Raw genomic sequence first — 25,838 nt, 5'->3', positions numbered from 1 at the left:
CAAGCGTCTACTACAAGTTAGAAGGGTATCGTAGCAGTAGTAGACGGGTCGTAGGCGTCGTAGCAAAACCAGCTGCCCGGCCCCTTTACATTTCTAATCGCACCAAGCACCATCAAATAGTAAACTGAAATTGATTATTGTTTCCTTTATTGAGCTGTTGAGCTGTTGTGAATAATGTATCATGACATGAATTAATTAATAATCCTCTAAAATATTTCTTTGATTTATTTGACTGGTCGTAGCTCGTAGCTTTCCGGTTAGCATGCTACGTGCTACGTCTTGTGCTACGGCAAGCTTCGTAGCAAGCGTCAACAAGCTGGGTGATTATCGTAGCAGTTGTAGATGGGTCGTGGGCGTCGTAGCAGAACCAGCCGCCCTGTAATTAAATTCTTTTCGCAGCAATGTCAGAAGTGAACTGAAAAATTGGCTTCGTTTAAAAAGGATTGTGTTTGGTTTCCTTGAGCCGATGTGATAATGTATCGTGACATGAATTAATTAATCACCCTCTAAAAATAAATATTTTTCCGATTTATTTAACTGGTCGTATCTCGTAGCGTTACGGTTAACGTGGTGCTACGAGTACGTGCTACGGCATTCTTCGTAGCGAGCGTCAACAAGCTGGACGCTCATCGTAGCAGTTGTAGATGGGTCGTAGTCGTAGGCGTCGTAGCAAAACCAGCCGTCCTTTAAATTACACTAGTTTACAAGGTTTTTTACCCAGAGATGAAACTGATATGTATCGGTAGAGTTATTAACCCTTACGTAAAAACTGAACTTAGAAAAAATTTAGGACGTCAAATTTTGTAAATATTGATTATATCAATTTTTATCATTTTTATAAATGTATCTCTAAAAACAATCAAAAATGAGTCGTGTTACTCCTTCTTTTGTACTGATTAGTATCAGTTTCCCTTATTATAGACCAGCAGCAATCTGCTAACATATTTTTATCCCAAATTCCTTGATATCTTTCCTCAAAAACCTTCAAATCCTGGTGAAAACTTTCGCCATGCTCAACACTCACGCTTCCCAGGTGCACAAGAAAAAAATCTAGGTGATAATGTAAAAAATGAATTTTTAACGACTTATTCACACCCATTCTTTGGTAATTCCTCAATAATTTGGAAATCATTTCTGCATAATTCTCAGATAAAATAGTTTCCCAGGAAACTTTTCACTACTGCTTTAATTTCATACCAAGCATCTTTCCCTTACTGGAATTGCTGGGTAATGACAGATAAAGAACTCCTTCAGATTGTAGCACAGGTTTTGTGACTGATGCAACATCAGGATATTGTATGTTCTTGGTTTTTGTTGTTAAAACCTGTAGTTTTAGTGAGGCAGAAGTAACAGTCATTAGTTTGATTTGTTGGTTCTCTCCATGACGTTGGGGTGCCGAATCGTATATGTTTTCTTTTTCCTGCAGCCTAGTGCAATAATATACTTCTCAAATTTTCGCACACTACACCAGGAACACATTTTTTATCAGGTTTGTTACCGAGATTTGAAAGTAATAGAAATAGGCCCGTTTTACGGCCTTAGTGATTGGTCTTTTCTTTTTTGACAATATAATTTGACCACAAACTCAGCAAAAGTTATTTGGGCTTAATTTACACTGCCTTAGTGATATTTTAAAACAAGTGAAAATGTTAAAATAATACTTAAACGCAATTAAAATAAAGTAGAAACTCCGACACGGCTAACAAGACAGCTTACTTAAGATAGCATTCGGATCAAGACGACCGCGACGCGAGACCGCGACTCGAGACCGCGACCGGCGACCGGTCGCAGGTCGCAGGGCGACAGCTACTTACTAATCTTCGCGACACGAGTCGTGCGACCCATACGAAACTCAGTATGCTTGCAGTTACTAAACTAAACGGTTGTATTCCATCCATCTGTAAACAATAAAAATAAGTACCTTTTCTAATAAAAATATGTATCATTTGAACTTACTTGTTTTATTTAATGCTTTTCCAATTTTTTCCCAAATATTGTCTCTCACAGTATTATCTTTATAAGCTTGAAGTCTCGTATCGAATACAGGTGCGTTTTTACTTACTAATTCTATTAAAATTTCGTCTTCGTGCGAAGAAAACACGGCCATTTTGCATCTGTCGCGCCACGGCACTGCCTTGTGAGCGACCGAGTCGCGCGACGCAAGTAGCCGGCAGGCCACGCCCACACGTCGCGCGACTCGGTCGCTTGCATCCGTCAGCACTTCCTATTAATTCATATAAAGCAGTGGGTCGCGGTCGCCGGTCGCGGTCTCGAGTCGCGGTCTCGCGTCGCGGTCGTCTTGATCCGAATGCTACCTTTAGGTTAATGTGGATATCTCAAAAACTTGACGTGATAAAAATATGAGACATATATTTTTGTAATAAGGGGACTGGTAGAAAACACATCCAATGTGAATTATCTTTGGGTAAAAGAAAAACTTTTTTTTTGTAAACTAGTGTTATTTTCTCACAAGTACCATGAAAAATGGATTGAAAGCATTTTAATTAAAAAGGCTTGTGTTTGCGGGTTCCTTTATTGAGCTGACGTGCTAATGTATAGGAAATTTTGGCAGAAATTAATGGACGGACTTATTATTATATATATCTTATCTTAATATAATCCTAATATTTTCTATCTACCCGCAGCCCGCTCCTCGCATGGGGCCCGCGGCCGGCCGCGGCGCCGCCCCCACACTCAGGCCTCTTCATTATGTCAGCTGAACGCCAACGCAAGTATTCCTAGGCAGACGGACCATATGACCAACCTCAATGTCTTTCTTCATTCTAATAACGTGCTGATTTATTATGTAAAAATCGTAATAAAACTCCTTATTAATATGCAGAACACTTCCGCGATTTCCAGTCAGTTTTATTTGGAGTCCAAGCTTTATCATTGTCTCAGATTATTTTATTTCATGGTTTCTATTGATTTTAATTGCTGCCTGCGTTGCAAACCTGCTGTAACTGATCAGATTTAATTTTTATACCTAATCGGTTAGGTTTTTTTTTTAAATATTAGTCACGTGGAACGTGACTAATAATAATTTTAACGTTTACCTATAATTAACTATATTAAAAACACATTCATGGCACTTAGTAACCGTTTAACTAGGTTTAGGTTTAAATAACATTTATTTCTCATTAAAAACCTTACATTTTGAGAAATTAACAAATTTTATATTGGTAGGTAATTCAACAAGCAGGTGTACATTTGCGGGAACCGTTCTAACACAATACTAAACATTTAGTCTAAAAATAACTCCGTAAAAAAGTTATTCTGTGAATTCGACCACCTGAAACATAAGCAGGCGAATTTTTGAACAGTTTAAGATTGGGTGAAAAGGCGCTTGTCGCTCGAGTGTCGGCGAGTGCGGCCACATGAATATTCAACCCTCAAATCGTCAGCTGCTCAGTTTCTACCCTCCAAAATACTCCTTTCGTTTGCGCCTTACATTGAGAGAAACACTCGTCTTCCCACTTCCTACAGAGTTAAGCCATTAATGCTGACTTGTAGTACCAAGCTAAAGATAGCAACTGAAATGATTATGCAAACTAAACGACTAAGTACCTGCTCTATCTTTATGCATTTCAAGTACCTACGTAACACGGTGTAAATAAATAGGTAGCTAGGTAGATTTTCACTTTTAAAAATCTTTTCTATAAAATATTTAAAAAAAACTATTGCCATGTTACAGAAAAACGTACTCAAATCGAGACTTGGGACATCTTCTTACCACAAAACTGGGAGCAGTGACAAATACCTACCTCTAATAGCTTTCATATAAAATTCATATAAAAATTAGAAACACGACTAATATAAATAACTAAAAACCGGGCTGTGTATCACATTCCTATCTGCAGAACTTGAAGGTCCGTCATTGTTCTGAGTAGTATCTATCTCATACAAAATTCATCTGCCGGCCACGGGCCTTCACTGAAAATTTTGGCAGACTCTCAAATTAATAATGGTTTTCAAATTGGATGTTCAAACGCTTATTAAATTATTCCCTAATTTGATATAATCTCTGTCTCATTATTTGATGTAGATCACTGATATCGAAAATAGGTACAAACATTTATTTTATATTAATTACGCACATATGGTTTGGGACTAGAAACATAGTGAAAAATGTCCAATAAATTAATTTTAAATAAGGGTTCCGTTTTTTGCCATTTGGCTACGGAACCCTAAAAATCAACACATTTCGTCGAGTTTCCGGAAAAGACCGTCTGAATCGCGCTTATAAATATAGTTATGGATAAAAAACTACGGGACGCCCACGATCGATAGTGTGAAGATCAATATTTATTAACTATATTCATAAATGTTTCAAATGTTCTAAGCCACATTCACATTCTTAGTGAATTCAGATCCATCTATCCCCATGAAGCATTCTTGCGCGATTTTCTATCAATAAAATTGAACTTTCCAATGCAGAATTTAAGGTAGCACGTGTCCGAAATTTTAAAATATTTTCCAGATATCCAACATTTCGAGCATACTTATTTCTGAATTGCGATAGGTCTGAACTAGAAGGATTCAGTCGCATTTACGACGTGGGCCATAGAAGCAGGCACGCGGCTCGCCGGGAAGTCGCCGCCGAGGCACGCGCATTCTTCCCCACCCCGCATACCGATGCCATATTATTATGTGTGATCTCCTCCCCTATTATGCAGTAGCTATACCTAGTACACGCCATTCACATCGTATATTCCATTCTTGTAAAGCAGGTCACGTTTTAACGCGAATTATTCAATAGTAATTTTGTCTGTAAGGCGTTATTCCCGACAAGTTAATTTTCCCTTAACGTGCTCTGAAATACTGGAATAATGTGTATTTAAAATTGAATGTACTCTAATTGATGATTTTAATGTCTTCAAGTCTTGTACCTGTTTATATTAAAGTATAAGTAAAAATAATTACGCTAGCTACTACTACTTTTGGGTTGGTTCATTTCTATTCAAGTTTATCGAAACCCAAATCAATAGAAGTAAATTAACGACAGTCTAAAGTAGACTTTTAGTTGAAACTAAAAACTGCGATAGTTAGAAAGTAGATGTTGATGACTGTAACTTAACCTTTGTATTAAAAGGTTTTAGAGTGATCACTATAACTAATTGAATGAGACTCGTGCCTATACAGGAAGTTAGGTAAGTAAATGGGTATATGAGCCGACACTAGCCCATGTTAACATGGTCATATAAATGGTATGGTGAAGTTAGAAATTTGATTTCATCATTTTAATTTTTTTAATTTTCATACAATTTTTTTTTATAAAATCCGATTTGTATGAAAATTAAAATAATTAAAATGAAGATATCAATTTTCTGACTTCACCATACCATTTATATGACCATGTTAACATGGGTTAGTGTCGGCTTATATACCTATTTACCTAACACCCTGTATATCCTACTTAGCTAGCATATGCGTAGTAGTAGTCTCTCCAAAATAGACGATATTTAAAATATTGTACTTTTAATGAGGACAGCACAAGACTTCGTAGGCTCGCTCGTTGCGGGAACCGGCTGTTGATCGACACTAAAACAATTTAGGCTCCTTCTGAAATTGAATTGGGGCTGCGAGCTTCTCCCGGCATAGCATTTCGCCACAATTATTGAGCGCAAATTCAGTTATTACAGAAAAGTTGTTATCAACGAACACGGAGCATATTATGGAAATAGCATTAATACTTGCTCAAATACCTCACATTTGAAGTCATAATTTTTCTTTAGAATTCCCAAGATCGTTGTTTTCTGCAATAAAAGGATTCAATTAATTTAATTAAGTCCACTCTACAGTGGTTCTGCACGATATCTCGCACTATGACAAAAACAAAAAATAATGAACCGGTTTTTTCATTCAAGCAACGCGCGCAGACGTTCTGAAGACGCTCTCGATAGATCTCGTGGATATAAAAGGTGCCGTCGGTGGTGGGAAGAAAATGGACTCGTTGAAATCTAATTTCGCGTAACCATAACGGGCAGGCACTCGAGAGCGATGAGCCATCCGCGACAGGCGCGCTCATATCAATTCGTTAATTGAGCGCGCTCGCTCCGGCGCGCCCTGTGAATCGCCGCCCGCCCAACTGGGTACCAACTGAACTTTCACACTTCGTTCGCCGCTCAATGAACTTTTGCTTAACTTTTAATTTGAAATGAATATTTTTAAGAGCACTGCTTTTGATAGCGTTTTACTTGACATTGAGAGAAATTTTGGAGAAAATCGTTATTTTGCTGATTTTGATTTAAGTTTGTGGTAGGTACCTACTTATTTATCTTGCTGATATATTTTCTACAATCTACAAATATAAAATAGTACGCAATATTCTGAGAACAATAAGCCTGCCTATGACTTTGCAAATTAAAAACATTATTTATTCCATCTATTCTATTTATAATATTTTATGATAAGTATTATGACTATTTAAATATGTAGTGTGTTTCTGAAACAAAAAAAAATCCGCACAAACCTACATAAAAAAACCTACACCTAAATAAATTGTATTAATATTCTTCGGCGTTTTCCTCAACCGTTTCATTATTCAAATTTTTTATATCATTGTGTAAAAACGGTCCCTCGTTGCATCGCGGCCCTTCGCAGGAGAAGTTATCGAATTCACAAAATTCACCCATCACCATCTGAAAAAAAAAAACAGGTTGCTTGTTCAAAGAAGAACGGTCACGCCCCATACAAAAAAAACCCAGACCCGACAGAAACGAGACATAACTCAACTTTTTGTCATGTCTTAATTAGTTAAATTATATGTTTTTTATATTCGAAATCTATGTATAACACCAAAATATGTATTACCCTTTGTTTTTGTTCAGGCGTTATATAAAAACTAATACAAAATGCCTATTTATCACCAAAATTGGTAAATGTATGTACCTACCTAAATGTCTATTACAGCTGTTATGGAATGTATCTAGGTGACCTGGAGATACAGCCGTGCACTTACACACACTTCTTTGAAGTGTTTTTTTATTAATTTACTTCACATTATTAGCCTTTCTAAACTACAGTAAGATAGCGCCTATAGCTATGGGCATGGCTATTAGGGTGGTCCTTATTCCTACGAAAAAAAAATTTTTTCTTATATTTTGCGGGGCACCACGTAATTTGAATATATACCATATGAAAGTCTTTCATTATTTTTTTTTTAATTTTTAAAAGTCATTTAGGGGTCGCTACCAAGGTTTGAATTTTAAGTAAAAACACAAAATCTGTATTTGTTAGATTCATTTATTTTTAGCCAAAGCCAAATAAAAATATTACAAAATTATTGTTGTTGCTATGAACTAAGATATTATGTACAATGTACATTATTTGAATCAATTATTTTTAAGATATAAGAGTTTACTTGTTAGTATCTCGACGCGTCGGTACCATGGTCGGTACAGAAGAGGGGTTGAGGGGAGAAGGGGACAAGAAGCGACTGTCTATTTTATCTATGCGATGTTCATTTGCACCTAAAATGTGATATAAACACTTAAATAAAACATTTATGAAACCATGATTTAAGATCTTCAAAGCTTTTGTAAATATTTTGACAGCTGGTAGCGACCTCTAAATGGGTCATTCCACAAAAATATGTCAACTCTTAGGCCCAGTTTTTTGATTCATAGTTAAAATAACAAATTGTTAAATTTTGCTACTAATGGCTAAATATTAACAAAATGTTAACTAATAGTTAAAAAATGTACTAAAAGTCAAGCTAACCATTGTTCGAAAAACATTTTTTTCTGATATTTAACCACTTGTCACTTGACATCTGTCAAATTTGACTATTGGTTATTTTAACTACGAATCAAAAAACTGGGCCTTAGTCCGCGCCACATTTCACATGAAATATTTGTTAATATTTAATTCCAAAATTGTTAAATAACAGCTCGCAATGTGCTTTATTCATCACCCATTTATATTTTTTGAAACTATTTTTAAAACATCTTGAAGCTTTATTATGTATTTAGAGTGAATGCCATTTAGTTGAGTTTAAAGTACGATACGAAGTTATCTTCAGACCATACTGGCTTTGCGGTAGCCGTTTTTTGAATTAGTGCAAACGTGCCAGTTTTTGCGGAAACATGTGTTAATCCAGTCACTTCGTCAGTCCCTAGTTGAGTAGCTTTATTGATCACAATAAGAAATTGTATATAATTTAATTAGTATTTACGTGTGGTTTTTTGGCTATTTTCGGCACATCGTATTAAGCATCTTATAATAGAAAGTTAATCTGCATTTGTGTTAAGTTTTACTCCAAATCGTCAGTCCCTAGAGCGTCAGGCCCTAGCTTTAAACGGCACTTGGGACTAAATTACTAGTTAGGGAATGATGTTTTTTATATAGTGATAATAACAAAACAACTACATTATGTATATTAACTTATCTATAAATGTTAAGGTTATAAGTTTTATACTTTATTAAAAGTCATATAGGGGTAATGTAGTATGAAAAAATTGAAAATTATAATTTCTCCTAAAATAAAGCATAAAATGACTGGCCCTTTTAGACATAACATAATTAATTAATAAACTATAATTTACACTAATAAAGTATTCAAAAGCATCTTAAAAAAGTTACGGACAAAATGACGTCGAAAATATACAGATTTTTATGGAATGACCCAAATCTTAACCAAAAAAAAAAACAAAAAAAGCTAATTTCATATTTAGAGGTATATAATCGAATGAGAAAGTGCCCCGGGGATAATTCAAAAGTCGAAAAATAAGGACCACCCTAATGGCTATAGGTTAACTGATATCTTCTGTCTGTCGTAGAGCCAAGCAGGGCTGACGAGTGACGGCCAAACGCCGCCTCTCGCCAGATGTCTAAAACTTCCTCTAGTTCCCATTTACCATTCACAGAAGAGAGAAGGGACACAGCCATATTCTCCATTGTTGCAGCGGTTAATACTTACGCCCATGTGATAGACTAGGAACCGCATGCTATAATATGGGGGAAGTTTATGTCCAGCAGTGGACTTCTAGATGTTGATGTGCTGATGATACCTTCGTAGGGTGTTCCGGGTCAGGCATAGGGTTGCAAGCGCAGCGGCCGCAGATGCATGCACCTCGACCAGTGCATTTCGGGCCCTCCGTCACTCCCGGAGGGTAGCAGTTCTCTTCCAAGTGGCCTCCGGCACATGAACACTTCGCGTTGTCCATAAAACTTACTGGAATAAGTAGTAAAAGTATCAAATACACAGTTTTTTCTATTAATTCATTTTATATTTACTTATAGTGGTAGAGTTTTGAGCAATAAAATAAAATGTCCTTGGACATAATTTTTACACTGCATCTAGTCTCAAACTAACAAACTTACTCTTACTTGACCTAAGTCCTACATAGGTAGGTACTCAGTTTCGTTATCACTACGTCTCGTCTCTAATACAAACAATTAGCTAATCAGTTTGTTACGTTAGAGATAGATAGACGAACTCATCATTATCATGTAAAGGATGTAAAAAATCATATTAAATAATTTATGCGTAATTTCAGAATACTTTTGATTGTATTATTTATGATCACAGTACTGCATATCTACGAGTAGGTATAGATGGGTGGTTTAAATGACGAATCAAATATACGCGGGCAACAACTACTTGAAGTTACAAAAATTATAGTACATATGTAAATTCACTTACATCTATAATTTTGATATTCTGTTGAATTATCTCTACAAAAATCTTCAAAAGTAGGCAATTTCCTTGAAAAGCATCTATTTTCCGCTTGGCACCAAGAACACTGACTCAGTCTTAGGCACTCTAAGCACGACCGTTTCACGTTGCACACCCAATTCTCGTCTATAGTGAATTTACGAGTAACAGTAAATACTGAAGGTAAAACACAAGCGATGAACACTGCCAAAATAGTATTCATTTTGTTGTGATACTTTATTCGCGTGTGTAGTAGCACTTGTTAATGACTGTGTATTACTCGAGTATTTTCGTTACTGTATCGAGTACCAGATAACCTTTGGGCGTATAAATTGCGCAAGTTAAGTATGTCAATTAACTCTGCTAATAATAAGCAACTTCTAATGAATTAGGATCTGTAATAATGATTGCGCATTTTATAAGCGTCGTCTTTGTACTTGGCAAAATAATGAAGTCGTCCAGTTACTATCGTTGTTTTAGCCAAAAAGTAAGTTTAAGATTGTTTGTTTCAATGTAAATAGACCGTGAAAAAGATACTACTTCTTCTTCAGACTAAGGATCAATGAATTTCGCATTAGGTACTTATTAACCAGAATACATTTCACGCGTCTAAATAGTCTTACAAGGGTATCCCAGGATGAAATACAGGATGGCCCAGAAAGAAATGCACTCTTGAAAATTCAAGGAAACCAAAACTACTTAAGTAATATGTATAATTATGTAAAACTTTAATTATTGCAATTTAAAGGAAATTAAATTGAATTTATTTTAAAATTTACTCTTTAAAAATGATATTGTCCAAATGATTTCCTTGACCTTTACAACATTTGACCAATCTAGAAACAATATTTTGGAAAACTTTCGTTAAAATCCTCGAAATGGATTCTAGTTGGATGAATGCTTTTTTTTTTTTTTTTTTTTTTTTTATGTGATAGGAGGCAAACGAGCAGACGGATCACCTGATGGTAAGTGATTACCGTCGCCCATAGAGTTGCAGAGAGATATAGAGAGAGATAGAGAGAGATAGAGTTGCATGCTGCAGAGTTTTTGGATTAATAGAGTACAGGCTATACTCTGCTCATGAAGTAATCCCTCAAAAAGAAATGCTGGAGTGAGCTTGGGGCTTCATGATGATAAGGATCAGGAACCCCTGCTTAATTGATGATTGGATTGAAATAATGATTATTAATTTGAGAGTTGGCGTGTTGAAAACTTGTTTTGATTCCAAAGCTGCAAGAATCTCGAGGCAGGAGCACTTAGTTCCAGCAAGATGTAGCTACGTGTCACACTTAAAATGAGAGCAATCTAAGTAGGTGGTAAGAGACATAAACCCACAAAAATTAATTTCACGCAGTGGTCACATCTGGCCACCAGGAAGCCCAGATCTCACTCCAGCAAACTTCTTTATGTGGAGTTACAAGAATAGAGTTTATACTTAGGTAGGTACTCTAATAATCCTAATAATACCTCATTTGGCTAGTACCTACTAATGAACGTAATCAAGAAATATAATATACGGACAGGCGAGTAGGTAGTCAGATGGATTGTAACAGCGGCGATTACCCTACATTCCAAAACGCTGGTTAAATTTTAGCGAGCAAAAAAACACGTCAGTGGTCTTATAGTCTGTCGTGTTTTTTGAGAGCGATTTGTAAAGATATTTATAAAATTAAAATTGCGATAAAATTTAATCTAGGCGTTTAGTATCTTTAAATAGACTAAGAGCTAGTGAACGCCAGACCTACGTTATTTTATAAAGGCTGAAAGTTTGTCAGCGCATGCTCCCAACATAGATAAGAACCATAGCCAAACATGAAGTTTGGGTCACACGGTGGCTTTGGCAGACATTACCGAAGGCACGTAGTTCCAAAATACTGAACTGTCCTATGCATGACATTGACAGTGGGGCGCCACCGTCAATACCGGATCGCTGGTTCCGATTTTTGCCATGTTGGAAATCATATAGTTGAACGATGGTAGCGCCCCCCTGTCATTGAGTTTGGTGGGACAGTTCAGCGTGGGTCATCTATACTATCTATACAGTATTCCAACTCGGCCATATTTTTGAAATAAATGTCAACAGCCGAGCGGTACGTCACCCTATGACAACATGCGATAGGGCTGCCCACCTACGGACCCTATTTTCACTACATCTGCCTACTTAGAATTTCTATCTACATAGTTTTGTGAGTGTATTTTGTGATTGTAATTTTATTTTTTATTTTGACAAACAAAATACTTTGTGAATGAAATAGGATAAAAATGCATGTTGTCTTGTCATTAGTAGATTTAACTAAAAAAATATTTGTGTTAAGATTTAGTAACAAATGTTATAAATTTGCGACCGTAAAATGTATGCTCCTCGACCGAGGCGTACAAAATGCTTGATTTATTATACAGAGTGTTGGGTAAATGGGTTTATAAGCAGACACTAGCCCATGTTAACGTGTGCATATATAATAAATGGTATGGTGAAGTCAGAAATTTTATATCAGCATTTTAATAATTTTAACTTTCATGCAAATCTGATTCTGATCTGAGAGAAAATTTAAAAAAATATGATATCACTGACTACACCATACCATTTACAATATAATGTTAATAAGGGCTAGTGTCGGCTTATAAGCCCATTTATCTAACACCCTGTATAAATAGGTACTTGTAATTATTTTTTATAAAAACAACACTTACTGTTTACAAAACAACACATCGTCAGTTTATTACTGTGGCACATTCGCGACACCCCCGACTTTTGCATGTCGAGCGCATACCGAGATTTAAATTTCGAAGGAAAGCTCACGTTTCGTCCGTTTATATGAAGTTACAATACTGTAGATAGTATTACCGTGCCGAAGGTGAGTAAAATACCAACTTAATTACGGCAAAGTATAAAGGCGGATTTTTGATATTTCCTTCTAAATGTTATTAGAAATGACGTCATTCATTGACAGACACCTACCATGGTGGCACCGTGGCAGCCCTTAGCCAGACGCCCTAAAGTTCATGAAAATGTAGTCCTACTTACGAGTACGTCATACTATAAAGCTGATATTTATATAAAATATGTATTTGAACTATCATTTGATGAAGTTTCCTCATCAGCCAGACACTTCTGATGGTTCCTTCGCCTTGCCAGACAGCTTTTAGGGTGGCTGAAAGTGCGAACGCGAGTAACTACACTGATGTACATTACCATGAAAACTACCAACGAAAATTGGTTTGAACGAGATGTAGTAAAGTAGATTTTTTTAAATTATTTAATTTTTTTTAAAAGTTACTACAACTTTCCTCATGAACGAGATGTATTAAATTGAAATTCATATTAAATATTCAGGTCTATAGTACCTTTCTTTATGCTGTAACTAAATCAAAATACGGAACACTAGGTGCGCGAGTTCGACTCGCACTTGGCCGATTTTTTTATAGATAGTATTACCATATTATTCTGTGGTATTACCGTGTCACTAGTGAGGGATGTTAAGGATATGAAGTTTCGATTATGGATACGGTTACGGATATTAGAATATAATTTCGGATTATCCGAAAGTTTCGGATAATTTCGGTTACGGATATTAGAATTTTAAAAATGTTTAATTCAAATAGCAAGATGCTGCGCGAGCGCGACCCACACACTTTACACCTAAGATAAAGGTAAGACAGGGGGGGGGGGGTGTGTATTAGATGGTGCCAGGGAATACCAGACAAGTAACAAATATTTATAGGTATTACGGATATTTTTTTATTTCGGATATCCGATAGTTTCGGTTACGGATATCCGTAACATCCCTACAGTGACGACATTTGATTGATTTGATGTAGCCCTCTGAAGAGTTTGGGTGTTTGTTTTCTTGAACGCTGTAGTTCTAAAAAATCTAGGGCTGTTTGTTTCTTTTGTGGTATTTTGAGGTTTCTTTTTATGAGATAGGTAAATTAAAAAAATAATGTGGTTCTATTGAACCTCTCTCTCTAGTATGATCAACCTTTGTATTAAAATTTAAATAAGTATCAAAAAATAATACCTTGTGTAAATGTAAATGGATTTTAGAACACCATCAGAATTTTTTATTAGATTTTAGATAAAAAATGTAATAGGTACACTGAAATTACATACAACATTTCGGAACGTGCTGTTTGTTAGTGACATGTTATCTGTCAGTGTCATACGTCAACATCAGCTGTGTTAGGCAACCCGGCCATACGACCGCATTTTCATTAAAAATCTAAGATTTAGCATACAATTAACCCGTATTTAGAGGTGAAATGGAAAACTATTTCAAGGGAAAAAATGTTGAAGAAGAATTGCAACGTGATAGTATACCATTAAAAGATTTACCTGTAAATTTTCTATGGATGCAAGTACGTAACTAAAACGGACTTCTATAAAAATAAACATTGATGTAAAGTTATTAAATTGTTTATTTGAATATTCCAGGTAAAAGGAGGAAGTAAAATTACCAATTTACTATCTCACGCTACGGGTATTTTAGAAGATAAAGCGACTACTGCCGTTGTTTGGAGTGGTGCTGGAGTCGCTATACCAAAAGCGATATCATGTGCAGAAATCTTAAAACGACAGTTCAGTATACAACATCAAGTGACCAAACTGACTCACAAAAAGTTAGTTGAATCAAATTCTCCAACACTTCAGATTTAATTTATTTTTATTGTAACCTTTAATGAAATATTCTAACCACAAATAAAATTAACTTTAAGAAATACAGATGAACCAGAAATATATTCTGATATAAATCTTTGCAGAGTTGAAGAGTATTGGGAGCCAAAACTGGATGGACTTGAGACTATTGTAGTCAAAAGACAAATTCCTGTTATTCACATTTTATTGTCTGTTGACGCCATTCCCGATGTGAATCAAATTGGGTAAGATTTAAACATTTTCATCTGCTTACAGTTGAAATCAACTTGGGTTTTTGTGACTTTTCATTACTGCTTAGGAATTGTGTAAACCAACCGTTATCATTTGACAGTTCATAACGTACGATTATTCTGTCAAACGCTTTGTTTGACTTTATTGTACGATATGAACTGTCAAATGATTACGATTGCTTTACACAATTCCATCTCTGATCCTGTAATAATCACTATTTTTCATATAACTGTAACTAAAATATTGTTTTTTTTTATCAGGTACCAAAATTTGCAGCAGAAAAAGTTTTGGCAAAAAGACACTAGCAGCAATTCAAAGCCTTCATCATCAAATAAGTCAAAAAAGCCTTTTAAATACAAGAAACCTCAATAAATTTGTAAATCTTTTTTCTTTCTTTTTACTGACATAGCCCCAACTCCTTTGCAAATATACATTTAGGATGTCACATGGATAAATACACACTGAATGGGGAAACCTATAGATATATGAATTAACAGTTGAAAATCAGAGCCCCGATTACGGTAATTTTTAACGTCAACAATCCAGACACGCTTCTCGATTCTGCGATACGATTGGTCGTTCAACAGCGTACGTCAGCTGTTTTGACCAATCGTATCGCAGAATCAGAAACGCGTCTGGATTGTAGACGTTATAAAAGTTACCGTAATCGGGGCTCAGTTAAAAGGGTAAATAGGTAGAGTGGTAACTCTAGAGTAATGTCACAATATCTAAGCACATCAAACAACATCTTTCATTGAATACACAGTGTAATTAACTCTATAATAGTTAAGTATTTAAATAAATGGCTTAAAGTTATTATTACAAAGACATGGGAATACAGATCACTAAATTATTAATCAAAATGCATACATATTTTTCATTAAGTGCTACACACTTGTCAAACAAATATGTTGGCAGATATTCCTAATAGAAGATTTCTTGTAACCTCAAGCTTCCGACTCTCCCACAGGTTGGGTGATAGGTGTTTCATCATCAAGTTTGGGAAGGATTAAAATTTCTTTTGATATGATAGAGTACTTAGTTACAAAGTAAGTAAATCTCTTGCATAAATGTGTTTCTTTCTCAAATGCATCAAATATGGAACGATGATGGAAGTATGCATGTGAGAAAATTCTGTAGACTCTTCGGCAGACAGAGCCCAGCTTGGCTACTGATGACTCCTTGATGCTCACTCTGTAATGGAGAAAAAATTATCACTTTTCTTCCTTAAAATGGGACCACATTGCCATTTCATAGTTAATTTATCAAACTCATTTTTTTTTTAAATAATTATAATTTTGATAAAGATATCAGTTATTTGTAAAATATTAACCTGCTTGGAAAATATTTGTTGCTATTCAATAAGCAAGCAGCACCATCGAGAGTATGTCTTGTGTAATCAATAGCAGGACATTCCTTGGGTGTTTTGTGAGCAGCACACAGGAAAATCCATTGTTCTGTTGCAGTCATCTGAGTGCAAGTTTCAGGTTTACACTCGCTTTGTAATCGCACAGCTAAACCATTCAGTTCCATACAAAACTGCCTGTAAAAATAGGAAATAATGTTTATGACAAATTGAGAGAAGGAATAATGCCATTGATATTTTGAGAGAATTAATTCGATTTAACCTTAAGTGTTCGTATTTCCAAACACCTTCATCCTGAGCTTCGGGCATTTTTAGGATGGCTTCAAGATTAGCGGGGTCGCGACGAATGGTTTGTTGAATGAATTGCTGGACAGCAAGTGTGCTATCCATCTCTTCGAAAGGCTCATCTGGCCAACGGCAGAAGTCCTGAAAAATGATGTTTAACGAGTTGTGAATAAACTAACAAGAATCAAGTTTTCTTTTGCAGATTTATGTTTAAACTTTAAAAATACCTTAGCCTTTGAGCCTGGACGATTACGACGTAATACTTGTACTCCATCAGCCATACTGATACACAAAGTTTAATAAAATTAAGGAATATTGCGATAATTCTTTCACAATTTTATAAATAAATTGAAACCAAAATTGCTGCTAGTTCTTGGCTGTCAGTGAGAAGTTGACATCAGTTGACATTACAAAATTATCCACCATTTTGTTTATGAAGTCAAAATCAAAGATCGTATAATTTCTTCACAAATCCCAAACTTGAATGAAAACATAATAAAGGTTTACGCGCACTACATTATACAAAGGGTTTTAAAATACACAAATCTGCCCCCTAGGCAAGATCGAATCGATAATCGAATCCGACAAAACTCCATACAAAAAAAGGCCTTTCGACCACTATTCGACTGGTTTGCGATTATAATGTGCACTTTGTCAAAACCCACTGCTTGCTTGTGTGAATCGCCTCAACTCTCTCGCTGTGCGATATCGTCCGCTATTTGTGGGAGGGAAGTACAATAACCTATCTATCTGTAGTGTACAGCATCTTTGGTGTGCCAAATCTGTCAAGTGTCAAATTTGGCAACAAAAATCACACAAAGGAGAAAAGACGGAATGTGGCGGGAAACTTCGAAGTGGCAAGGCGCGCTTCCGAAAGTTTTAAATTAATATAACTAAATCTGTTAGATTATTGTTGTTAGGAAAGTTTATTAAGACGATGGGGAGGGGTAGCAAAAAAAGGAAAAAAGTGGAGGTCACCGATTTGGATCCGGGCGATCGCAGCAACGGCGATACCAGTTCATCAGATTCCGAGGTGGAGGATGGTCAGGGAAGTGTTCTTGTTCCGTATTATGTTACTGACTACACCAGGTTATACCCAGAGGACTCTGCAGCTTTTGAATTCGTAGTCTTCATAGAGTCAGCTGATAGCCAGAGGCCCATTGGTACCAGAGATTTATTATCTCTTTCCAACGTTCTGAGAAGGTACAATAAAGGCGTTAAGTATTTGAAAGCACTCAACAAGTACAAAATAGGAGTCTACTTTGAAAAGCCAGGTCTAGCCAATGCACTACTGAATAATAAAACCTTCTTAAGTGATAATCAGTTCAAAGCCAGCATTCCAGCTTCATCCACCGAAACCACGGGGATAATTCGAAATGTGCCTATAAAGTACAATAATAAAAAAATCTTTACCATGTTGAGCAGTAGCAAGAAGATTATCAGCGTTCGCAGATTCTTCCGCAAAGACACCACAACTGAAGGTTTCTCCCGTCAGCCCACAGGGACAGTCGCCATCACTTTTGCGGCGACGACCCTGCCAGACTTCGTGGAGCTGGGTGGCTGGAGGCACAGCATCACCCAGTACATCCCTCCAGTTAAGCAATGTTACCGCTGCCAGAGGTATGGTCACATTTCCAAGTATTGTAAGAACGAGGAACGGTGCTCAATTTGCAGTAATGGACACAATTATAAAGATTGTCCAACTCCTAAAGAAAATGCAGTATGTTCTCATTGCAAAGGAAACCATATTAGTATTTCAGCTCAATGTCCAATAAAACAAAAGAAAATACAAGAAAATAGAGTGAAATTTGTGAAAGCTCCCACTTATGCAGACATATCTAGTAAACAAACCTTTCCAGAATTAAGAACAAATAATAAATACTTATCAAAGCCTGAAAACAACTTAATGTCTATATTGAACTCTGATGCAACGGTAATGAATCTTTTAATAGAGTCAATAGTTAAAATTATAACATTAAATAAAAGCAACAACACAACTATTTCATCCAAAAACATTCTAGATATTCTTACAGACACTTTCAGTAAAAATTTTAATTCATCAAATTCGAAGACCAAATAAATATAGTTCAATGGAATGCTCAGAGCTTTCTGTGCAATCGTAATTTATTTACTAAGTTTATTTATGATAATTGTATAGATATTGCTGTAATATCTGAGACTTGGCTTAAGCCTATTCATAAATTTAAGGTTAAAGGTTATAAAATAGAGCGAAATGACTGTGGAAATGATCATAATGGAGTAGCCATTCTGATTCATGAAAGAATTCAATATTGTAGACTTCAAACTTATTTTGATAACTCATTACAAAACTTAGCAGTTCAAATCACAATCAATAATAAATCATACACAGTAGTTTCAGTTTATTGTCCTACTAATAGTACACCTAGATTTCATATAAAGAAATTTTCAGATTTAATAGTAAGTTTGCCAAAGCCAGTTATTGTAGCTGGAGATTTTAACGCCCATCATACCATATGGGGCTGTAACACTGTAGACAGTCGAGGACGAGATATTTTAGATAGTTTAGATGATTGTGATTTAGTTTTATTAAATGATAAGCAGGCCACGACTGTGGGAACACATGTCTGGAGACCGAACGGACTCGACTTGACTATGGTGAGCCCCTGTTTAGCTTTATGCTGTGACTGGAAAGTGCACGATGATCCACTTGGTAGTTATCATTTACCCACCATAACCTCAATACAACTATTACCAACTGCATCGCAACCACGTCTAACATACATGCCAGCAGGTACTGATATCCCTGATCATCCTAATCTTAAACTAGTTAATTGGAAACATTACTCAAAGTTAGTCAATGAAATGTTAAATGATTTTACAGTGTCTAATAGCAATGTTTTGGAATTGTACAACAACTTTTGTGACATCATCAAGTCAGCTGTAAATATGTCAATGCCAAACTCAAATAAAAAAAGTCAATCTCAACGTTTCGTTCCACACAGATCGTCAGTTATAAAGTCTAAACGTCTTTCGGTTCCTTGGTGGAATGATCGCTGTGCTAGTGCTGTACAAAACTCGAAAGAAGCTTACGTGCAATTCAAAAATGACCCTACTCCTGAAAATTATGTACATTTTAAAAAATTACAAGCCCTGAAAAAGCGTGTTATTAATACAGAAAAAATTGAGAGTTGGAAAGAATTTTGTTCTAATTTAAGTAGATTTACTCCCATATCTCATATTTGGAATACTTTACGTAAATTTAATAAAAGTAATAATTGCAAGTTTTCGCAGAACGATTCTTGTCCGCTTTGGGTTCATGATTTTCTTACGAAATACACTCCAGACCATGCAGAATCGCCACCATTAGATTTCACTAATCATACAGCAAGTAATGCTAATTCTTATCTGTTAAGCATGTTTACATTTACTGAGCTTATATCAGCGATCAAATCACGAAAGGACACCGCTTGCGGCTTGGATTTTATCTCTTACAAAATGTTAAAAAAATTAAATAAACAAAACCTATTAAAATTTCTATTTATCATTAATAGTTTGTGGAAGGAAAATCTGATTCCAGGTCAATGGAAGACTGACTGCTTAGTTCCCATATTAAAACCGAATAAAGATAAAAATAGTCCAGACTCTTATCGTCCGATAGCTTTAACATCGTGTGTAGGTAAAATTTTTGAACAATTGATAAAACAGCGTCTGGAGTTTTACATAGAAAGTAATAATTTGCTTCCAAGCAATCAATTTGGGTTCAGACGTGGGCGTTCCGCTCGTGAAAGTTTAGGTTGTTTATACACAGACATACAAAAGGCTTTAAAAGAAAATAACTATCTAATCTGCGTTTTCTTTGATATTGTCGGTGCCTTTAACAATGTCAATTTTACTGTGTTATCCTCGATTCTCTCTTCATTAGGTCTTCCAACTAAAATTGTGGCCTGGTTACATAATTTTTTAAATAATCGCTTAGTACATGTTAAACTTAATAATAAATTATATGGTCCAAGACTATCTTTCAAAGGAGTTTGTCAAGGAGGTATTTTGAGCCCGTTATTGTATATTATATACATCCATAGGCTAAATGAAATTTTGGGACCTGATCCCCAAATATGTAATTTACAATTTGCAGATGATTTAGCAATATATACTCAAGGCCCAAATTTGTCCACGTTAACAAGCAAAATAAATGTACTACTTAATAAACTGCATAATTATCTTTCGTATTTGAATTTAGATGTTAATGCAAATAAAAGTAAAGTTGTTGTTTTTAAGAAACGCTGCACACATTTATTAAGTTCGGGTATTAAATATAACCATCAAGAACTACCACTGGAATCAGGTGCAAAATTCTTAGGTGTTACTTTCCAACAAAACTTCTCTTGGAAACCCTATGTTGATTGCCTTATAGAAAGATCTCTACGTGCTACAAATATTCTTAAATCTCTTACTGGAACCATTTGGGGTGCAGATCCTAAAATACTTTTATTATTATATAAATCTTTGGTAAGAAGCCATTTTGAATATGCATTCTTTTGTTTTGCCTCTGATAAGAAACTTGTAGAGAAACTTGAAAAAATTCAAAATAAGAATTTGCGACTTATATTAGGAGCAATGAACACCTCACCAATTAATTCAATGCAAATCGAGTGCAACTTACCTCCTTTATTCATTAGATTTGATTATCTTAGACAAACGTTTTTGATGAGATTGTTGTCTGTAAATAATAGTTTATTAACGACCAAGTTATTACAAATTAATTTTCCTTCTTATTTGAGTACTGTGCTATCGGATATCAGAAGGTTAAAAGATGACAATAATGTACATACTAGCGATTTATTACCGTGTTATGGAGGTGAATATGACAGTAAGTTTTGTTATATAAATGTAATAATCAATAAAAAACTTTCTTGTAAATATGATGTAAATAATGAACTTAATTCTTGGGAAGGCTATAGACAAATATATACTGATGGCTCAAAAACCGAAGATAAGGTTTCTATGGCATTTTATGACTTAAATGTCAAGATTGGTCATGGGATAAAATTACCATCTGCAGCAAGTATTTATACTGCCGAGGCATGCGCAGTGCTGGCTGCCCTGGAGTACATTGAGTATTCAAACGTTGAAAAATGGATAATAGTTACCGACAGCATGAGTGTTTTAGAAGCTTTGTCGAACCCGTGTCATAACGCAAAAACAAACTATATTATTTTTCAAATAAAAGAAAAATATCACAAACTAAGTAACATGGGCAGAGATATTATTTTTTTCTGGACACCTTCACATGTGGGCGTGGTGGGCAATGAAGAGGCAGACACTTTAGCTAAGCTTATAACAAACACATCAGATGTAGTACCTGTTAAGAAGATCAAAATATCATATACAGACTGTTCAACCCTTTTAAAAGAATTAATGAAGAAAAAATGGCTAGACCATTGGCAAGAAAGTATTCAAACTAAAGGAAAATGGTACCACCAGATTAACCATGGAATAGGAAAGCCCTGGTTTACAAAAGGAACCTATAAGAACAGAAAGTTTTATTCTTACATATCAAGATTAAGAATTGGACATGGCCGTTTTAATGAACATCTCCACCGGATGAACATGATCACCTCCCCATCATGCTCATTCTGCAATCAAGCTAATGAATCCCTCCATCACATATTCTTCGAGTGTTCTATATTTTCACTCCAAAGACTCATTTTGATAGAAGACTTATTACAAGTATATAAAGAACCGGAAGTCATCCCGCGCTCTCTACCTGATCTTCTCAAAAATGAAAACTGTTTCGTAGCATTATACAAGTTCTTAGTTACCACTAAAGAAGAAATTTGAAGAAATTCAATGCCGAAGTTGAAGGGAAATAAAAAAAAATTACTCAGTCGGCCTCAAAATGAAAATGTTTCCTCTCTCTCGCGCCGTCTCCGTGAATACAAACTGAAGACTTGGCTGTATGGCGAATGCCTTTGCCTTTTCCTGCAAGAGGAAAGAACGAAACAAAAAAAAAAAAAAAGGAGAAAAGACGAAAACAACTGCAAAAGTTATGAAGAAAATTAAAACACCTTGCGATTTTGTGCAATTTTCTTAGTTACCTACCAGTGGGTAGACACTTCTCATACAAAAACTAGTCTCTATATGTAGCAATTGATATACAACCTTATCCCTTAAGCAATAAAGTGCATTTTGGATTGATTTCACTACAGCAGGGGAACCCGCGGATCAATACCACCATACTAAAAATAATTGTTAGTGTCCTTATGTTGGTAGTATTGTTAGTTTGACAAATGAAAAAAAATGTCTGTCAATTGAGTTTGAGTTTTAAACCGGCGAATTGATTCGTGTGAAGTTATTTTCTCAGATTTGGTGCAATATTACTGTAAATAAACTTTTCTGTCGTTTACGTTGAGTTGATTAAGTTCCTCCGTGTCGGGCGTGATAAAGTTTGCTGTTCAGTGTTATGTTTTTTGTGAGATAGAGACTTTTAAATAAGCTGTGTTTCAACTTCTACAGAAGTTTAAACTCTTATTTACTTTTCTGTTTAATGGGTATGTTATCTACTTACTTGAAATATTAGATCTATTACAAATCTATTTTTCATTAAAAACAACCCTATGTGATGAAAATGTAAATGTACTTTCAAAACTGGTAAATGCATGAACCAGGGCATTGACACTGGTTGGAGAGAAATTATAGGCTTTGTTTAATTAATACCTATTTCATTTTAGGCTTCTACTGATAATGGAGAGTAGAAACAACAAGAAGTGCGTTATTTGTAATAAGAGGCGAAGTCGTGGTGGATCACCCTTACTTTTGAGTAGGTTTCCTCTGGATTCTGACCGGTAAGGTTCTAATAACACTCATTTATTACAAGATAATTTTACTGATTGTGTAAACTTAAAGGCTGGGATTAATATTTTTAATCATACAGTAAATAACCATAACCAATTTTTAATTTCAGTATTTTGTTTCGTACTCTGTAAATGAATTGCATAACAATACTAAAAGAAATTAGTTGATGAATAAATTTCAGTTTGTTATTCTTTTTCTTTTCTAATAGGTATTTCTTATTTCAGTTGTCGAATGTGGGTTAAAAATGCTGGCATAGAAGACTTAGCATATGTACCTATTGAAAAGTTACACCAACTGAAGTTTGTTTGTGGTGGGCACTTCACTCCTGAATCCTTCAATGCCAAAGGAACTCGGCTGAAGAACTCAGCTATTCCAACACTGGAATTGAGCAATCCCATCTTGCCAGATGAAGTTTTGACAGAGTTTCCTCCAAGACTCCAATAAAGAAAACCTCAAGACAGGTATGATGATGACTTCAATTATTTTTTTTAAATTTAATTTACTATCTATCAATTTTTCTGAATTATTTAGATGTCTTAATTAATTTTCTTTGGTTTCCAAAACAAACCAACCGAATGCAATTTAACAAGGTTCTTTCTTTGTAACCACAAACATGTGTTGTATGCTTATCAATAAATAATATATAATTTCAATTATTAATTATATCTATACTTTGTTACAGTTCTTTATGATCATTCATATTGCATTCCAAAGAAGTCAAATCCAGTTGAACGAGGTATGTTTATCTAAAATTATACTAATAATATAAAAAGGAAATATTTAATTGTTTGTTTGTATTTGATCGGCTCCGTAACTCGAAGCCAAGATAGCCTAAAGTGCGGGTTAGAACCCCACAGCTTGAATATTGTAGTAAACCCACTCGTAACACAATTTAGCTTAGAATGTGTGTTGAGTTAGAGGGACTTTAGTAATTTGTGTAATACAAATTCTTCAAAAAAAGTACCGGTCCAATTTGAAAAATTTTAGGCAATCTACATTAATTAGCCAGGTCAGCTAGTTTAATAATATTTATAAGCTAGTAATTTTTAATGTGAGCAAGACATGTACTAGACTGATTGTACCCTAAAGTTGGGTAAGAACATGACATTTTATTACCCAATTCACATTTCATTATCTGCTTTCAGTTCCCCTTACAACTACAACCAAACAACTAAATTCAACATGTTTGGGAGCTGTGGATATACCAGATTCTGGTATTTCTGCGAAAACAACTTTTGAACCTCTTCCTTCTACTTCCAATGCACCAGAACATATGACCTATAAACCCATTACTCATGGTAAGTGTACAAACTAATTATTTACCTTCTAAAATATGCCTTCCCTCAAACTAAAGAATGCCACCCTGGATGCGTTCTGCAGTCTGCAGTCAGGTCAAAATGAACTTATATGTACAACATTCTAGGTTTCTGTACATTTTATATTAATGCGATTTGACCGTGCGGATACGAACAAAGAACGCAAAGCACACGTGACTGATTGCCTTATCACGACCACTTACAGATTGTCTTGACATACCCGCAGACCGCATCCAGAATGTAGAATATTAAAACCTCTAAATGCCTTTAATTTAATATTATGTCATTGTTATTGAAGGTGGGCCCACGCTTCATATTTTATGAGAAGAGCTATCATTATCCTGTCTTTGCATTTTTTTAAAACTTGATAATGATTGATTGATTTGGAAATAATATGTTTCATAAAACAACAAAATAAATTTTAAACTTATTTGCATATTTATAATATTTCAGATGATAAAAACATTTGCCATCAAGATGCACAGGCAGAAATATTAGTCCACAGTTATAAAAGACCTAAGAAAAACATTGAAATGAAAGGTAAGATAAAACATACCTAATTTAAAAAACTAAGTAAAATTGCTGATTAATTAACCAATATTCAATTCAATTTGCTTTAATGTTGTTTTTTTTACTAATGGAAATGTTTTTATTACAGACACTTCATCAACATTTACATTTAAAGAGAAGAGGCTTTGGCGACAGTTACAAAATGCAAAAAAAACAATAAGGAATATAGCGAAGTCAAGAGTGAATTTAGACAAGTTAGTTTCGGAAGTGCTGACATCGTTAGTAAAGGATGTAGTGCAGAATAACAAAAAAAAGTCACAAGGAAAAAGGTGGACTTTAGCCAACAAAATATATGCTTTGGCTATATTTAAACGGTCCCCTAAAGCATACCGCTATATGCAAAAGCTGTTTACGCTACCAAGCACTAAAACGCTCCAAAGGATTTTAAAAAATATACCAATGGAGCCTGGTATTAATAAAAATATAATTGATATGTTAGAGGCAAAAGCATCAAGTATGCCAAAGGAAAATAAATATTGCTCGTTAATATTTGACGAGATGGCGTTAAAGAAACGGATAATTTATAACGAAATTGCTGATAAAGTGGATGGCTATGTGGATTATGGAGAGGGCGAGAACATGGGACGAGAAAAGAAAATTGCAGACCATGCGTTAGTGTTTATGATACAGGGTGCTAAACATAAATACAAACAATATATTGCGCACTATTTTGTGGAAGGCACAATATCAACAGCAAAACTGGCAAAAATTATATCGGACATCATCAAAAAATTAAAAGAAATCGGATTTATGGTTCTAACAACAGTTTGTGATCAGGGATCTACAAATATAGGAGCTCTTAACATGTTAAAAAGAAACTGTGGACAAGGCATAGATAGCAACTTTTTCTCTGTAAATAATGACAAAATTTTTATAATCTATGACATCCCTCACTTGTTCAAATCATTACGAAACAATTTC

The 25,838-nt window shown here is 35.0% G+C and overlaps 3 protein-coding genes across 3 annotated transcripts; 1 reads left to right on the top strand and 2 right to left on the bottom strand.

Moving 5' to 3' along the window:
* Nucleotides 1-6,351: 6,351 nt before the first annotated feature.
* LOC135072244 (integrin beta-6-like) lies at nucleotides 6,352-10,218 on the bottom strand. Its single transcript, XM_063966187.1, has 3 exons — nucleotides 9,647-10,218; nucleotides 9,012-9,175; nucleotides 6,352-6,641 (listed from the first exon to the last, which is right to left on the bottom strand). Exons 1-3 carry the CDS (start codon nucleotides 9,879-9,881, stop codon nucleotides 6,507-6,509), a joined length of 534 nt encoding a protein of 177 aa, XP_063822257.1. The 5' UTR covers nucleotides 9,882-10,218; the 3' UTR covers nucleotides 6,352-6,506.
* Nucleotides 10,219-13,801: 3,583 nt separating this feature from the next.
* Nucleotides 13,802-14,929, top strand: LOC135071762 (ribonuclease P protein subunit p25-like protein). Its single transcript, XM_063965551.1, has 4 exons — nucleotides 13,802-14,014; nucleotides 14,091-14,275; nucleotides 14,417-14,536; nucleotides 14,804-14,929. Exons 1-4 carry the CDS (start codon nucleotides 13,919-13,921, stop codon nucleotides 14,913-14,915), a joined length of 513 nt encoding a protein of 170 aa, XP_063821621.1. The 5' UTR covers nucleotides 13,802-13,918; the 3' UTR covers nucleotides 14,916-14,929.
* A 363-nt stretch (nucleotides 14,930-15,292) lies between these two features.
* On the bottom strand, nucleotides 15,293-16,602 carry LOC135071761 (MOB kinase activator-like 4). Its single transcript, XM_063965550.1, has 4 exons — nucleotides 16,422-16,602; nucleotides 16,172-16,335; nucleotides 15,877-16,086; nucleotides 15,293-15,737 (listed from the first exon to the last, which is right to left on the bottom strand). The coding sequence occupies exons 1-4, from the start codon at nucleotides 16,473-16,475 to the stop codon at nucleotides 15,491-15,493; spliced, it is 675 nt and encodes a 224-aa protein (XP_063821620.1). The 5' UTR covers nucleotides 16,476-16,602; the 3' UTR covers nucleotides 15,293-15,490.
* Nucleotides 16,603-25,838: the final 9,236 nt, after the last annotated feature.

Source organism: Ostrinia nubilalis, chromosome 5 (assembly GCF_963855985.1).
Source record: "Ostrinia nubilalis chromosome 5, ilOstNubi1.1, whole genome shotgun sequence".
In the NCBI taxonomy this organism is placed as follows: domain Eukaryota; kingdom Metazoa; phylum Arthropoda; class Insecta; order Lepidoptera; family Crambidae; genus Ostrinia; species Ostrinia nubilalis.
Note: the sequence above shows the minus strand (reverse complement) of the source record. Positions and strands in the feature narration are given on the sequence as shown.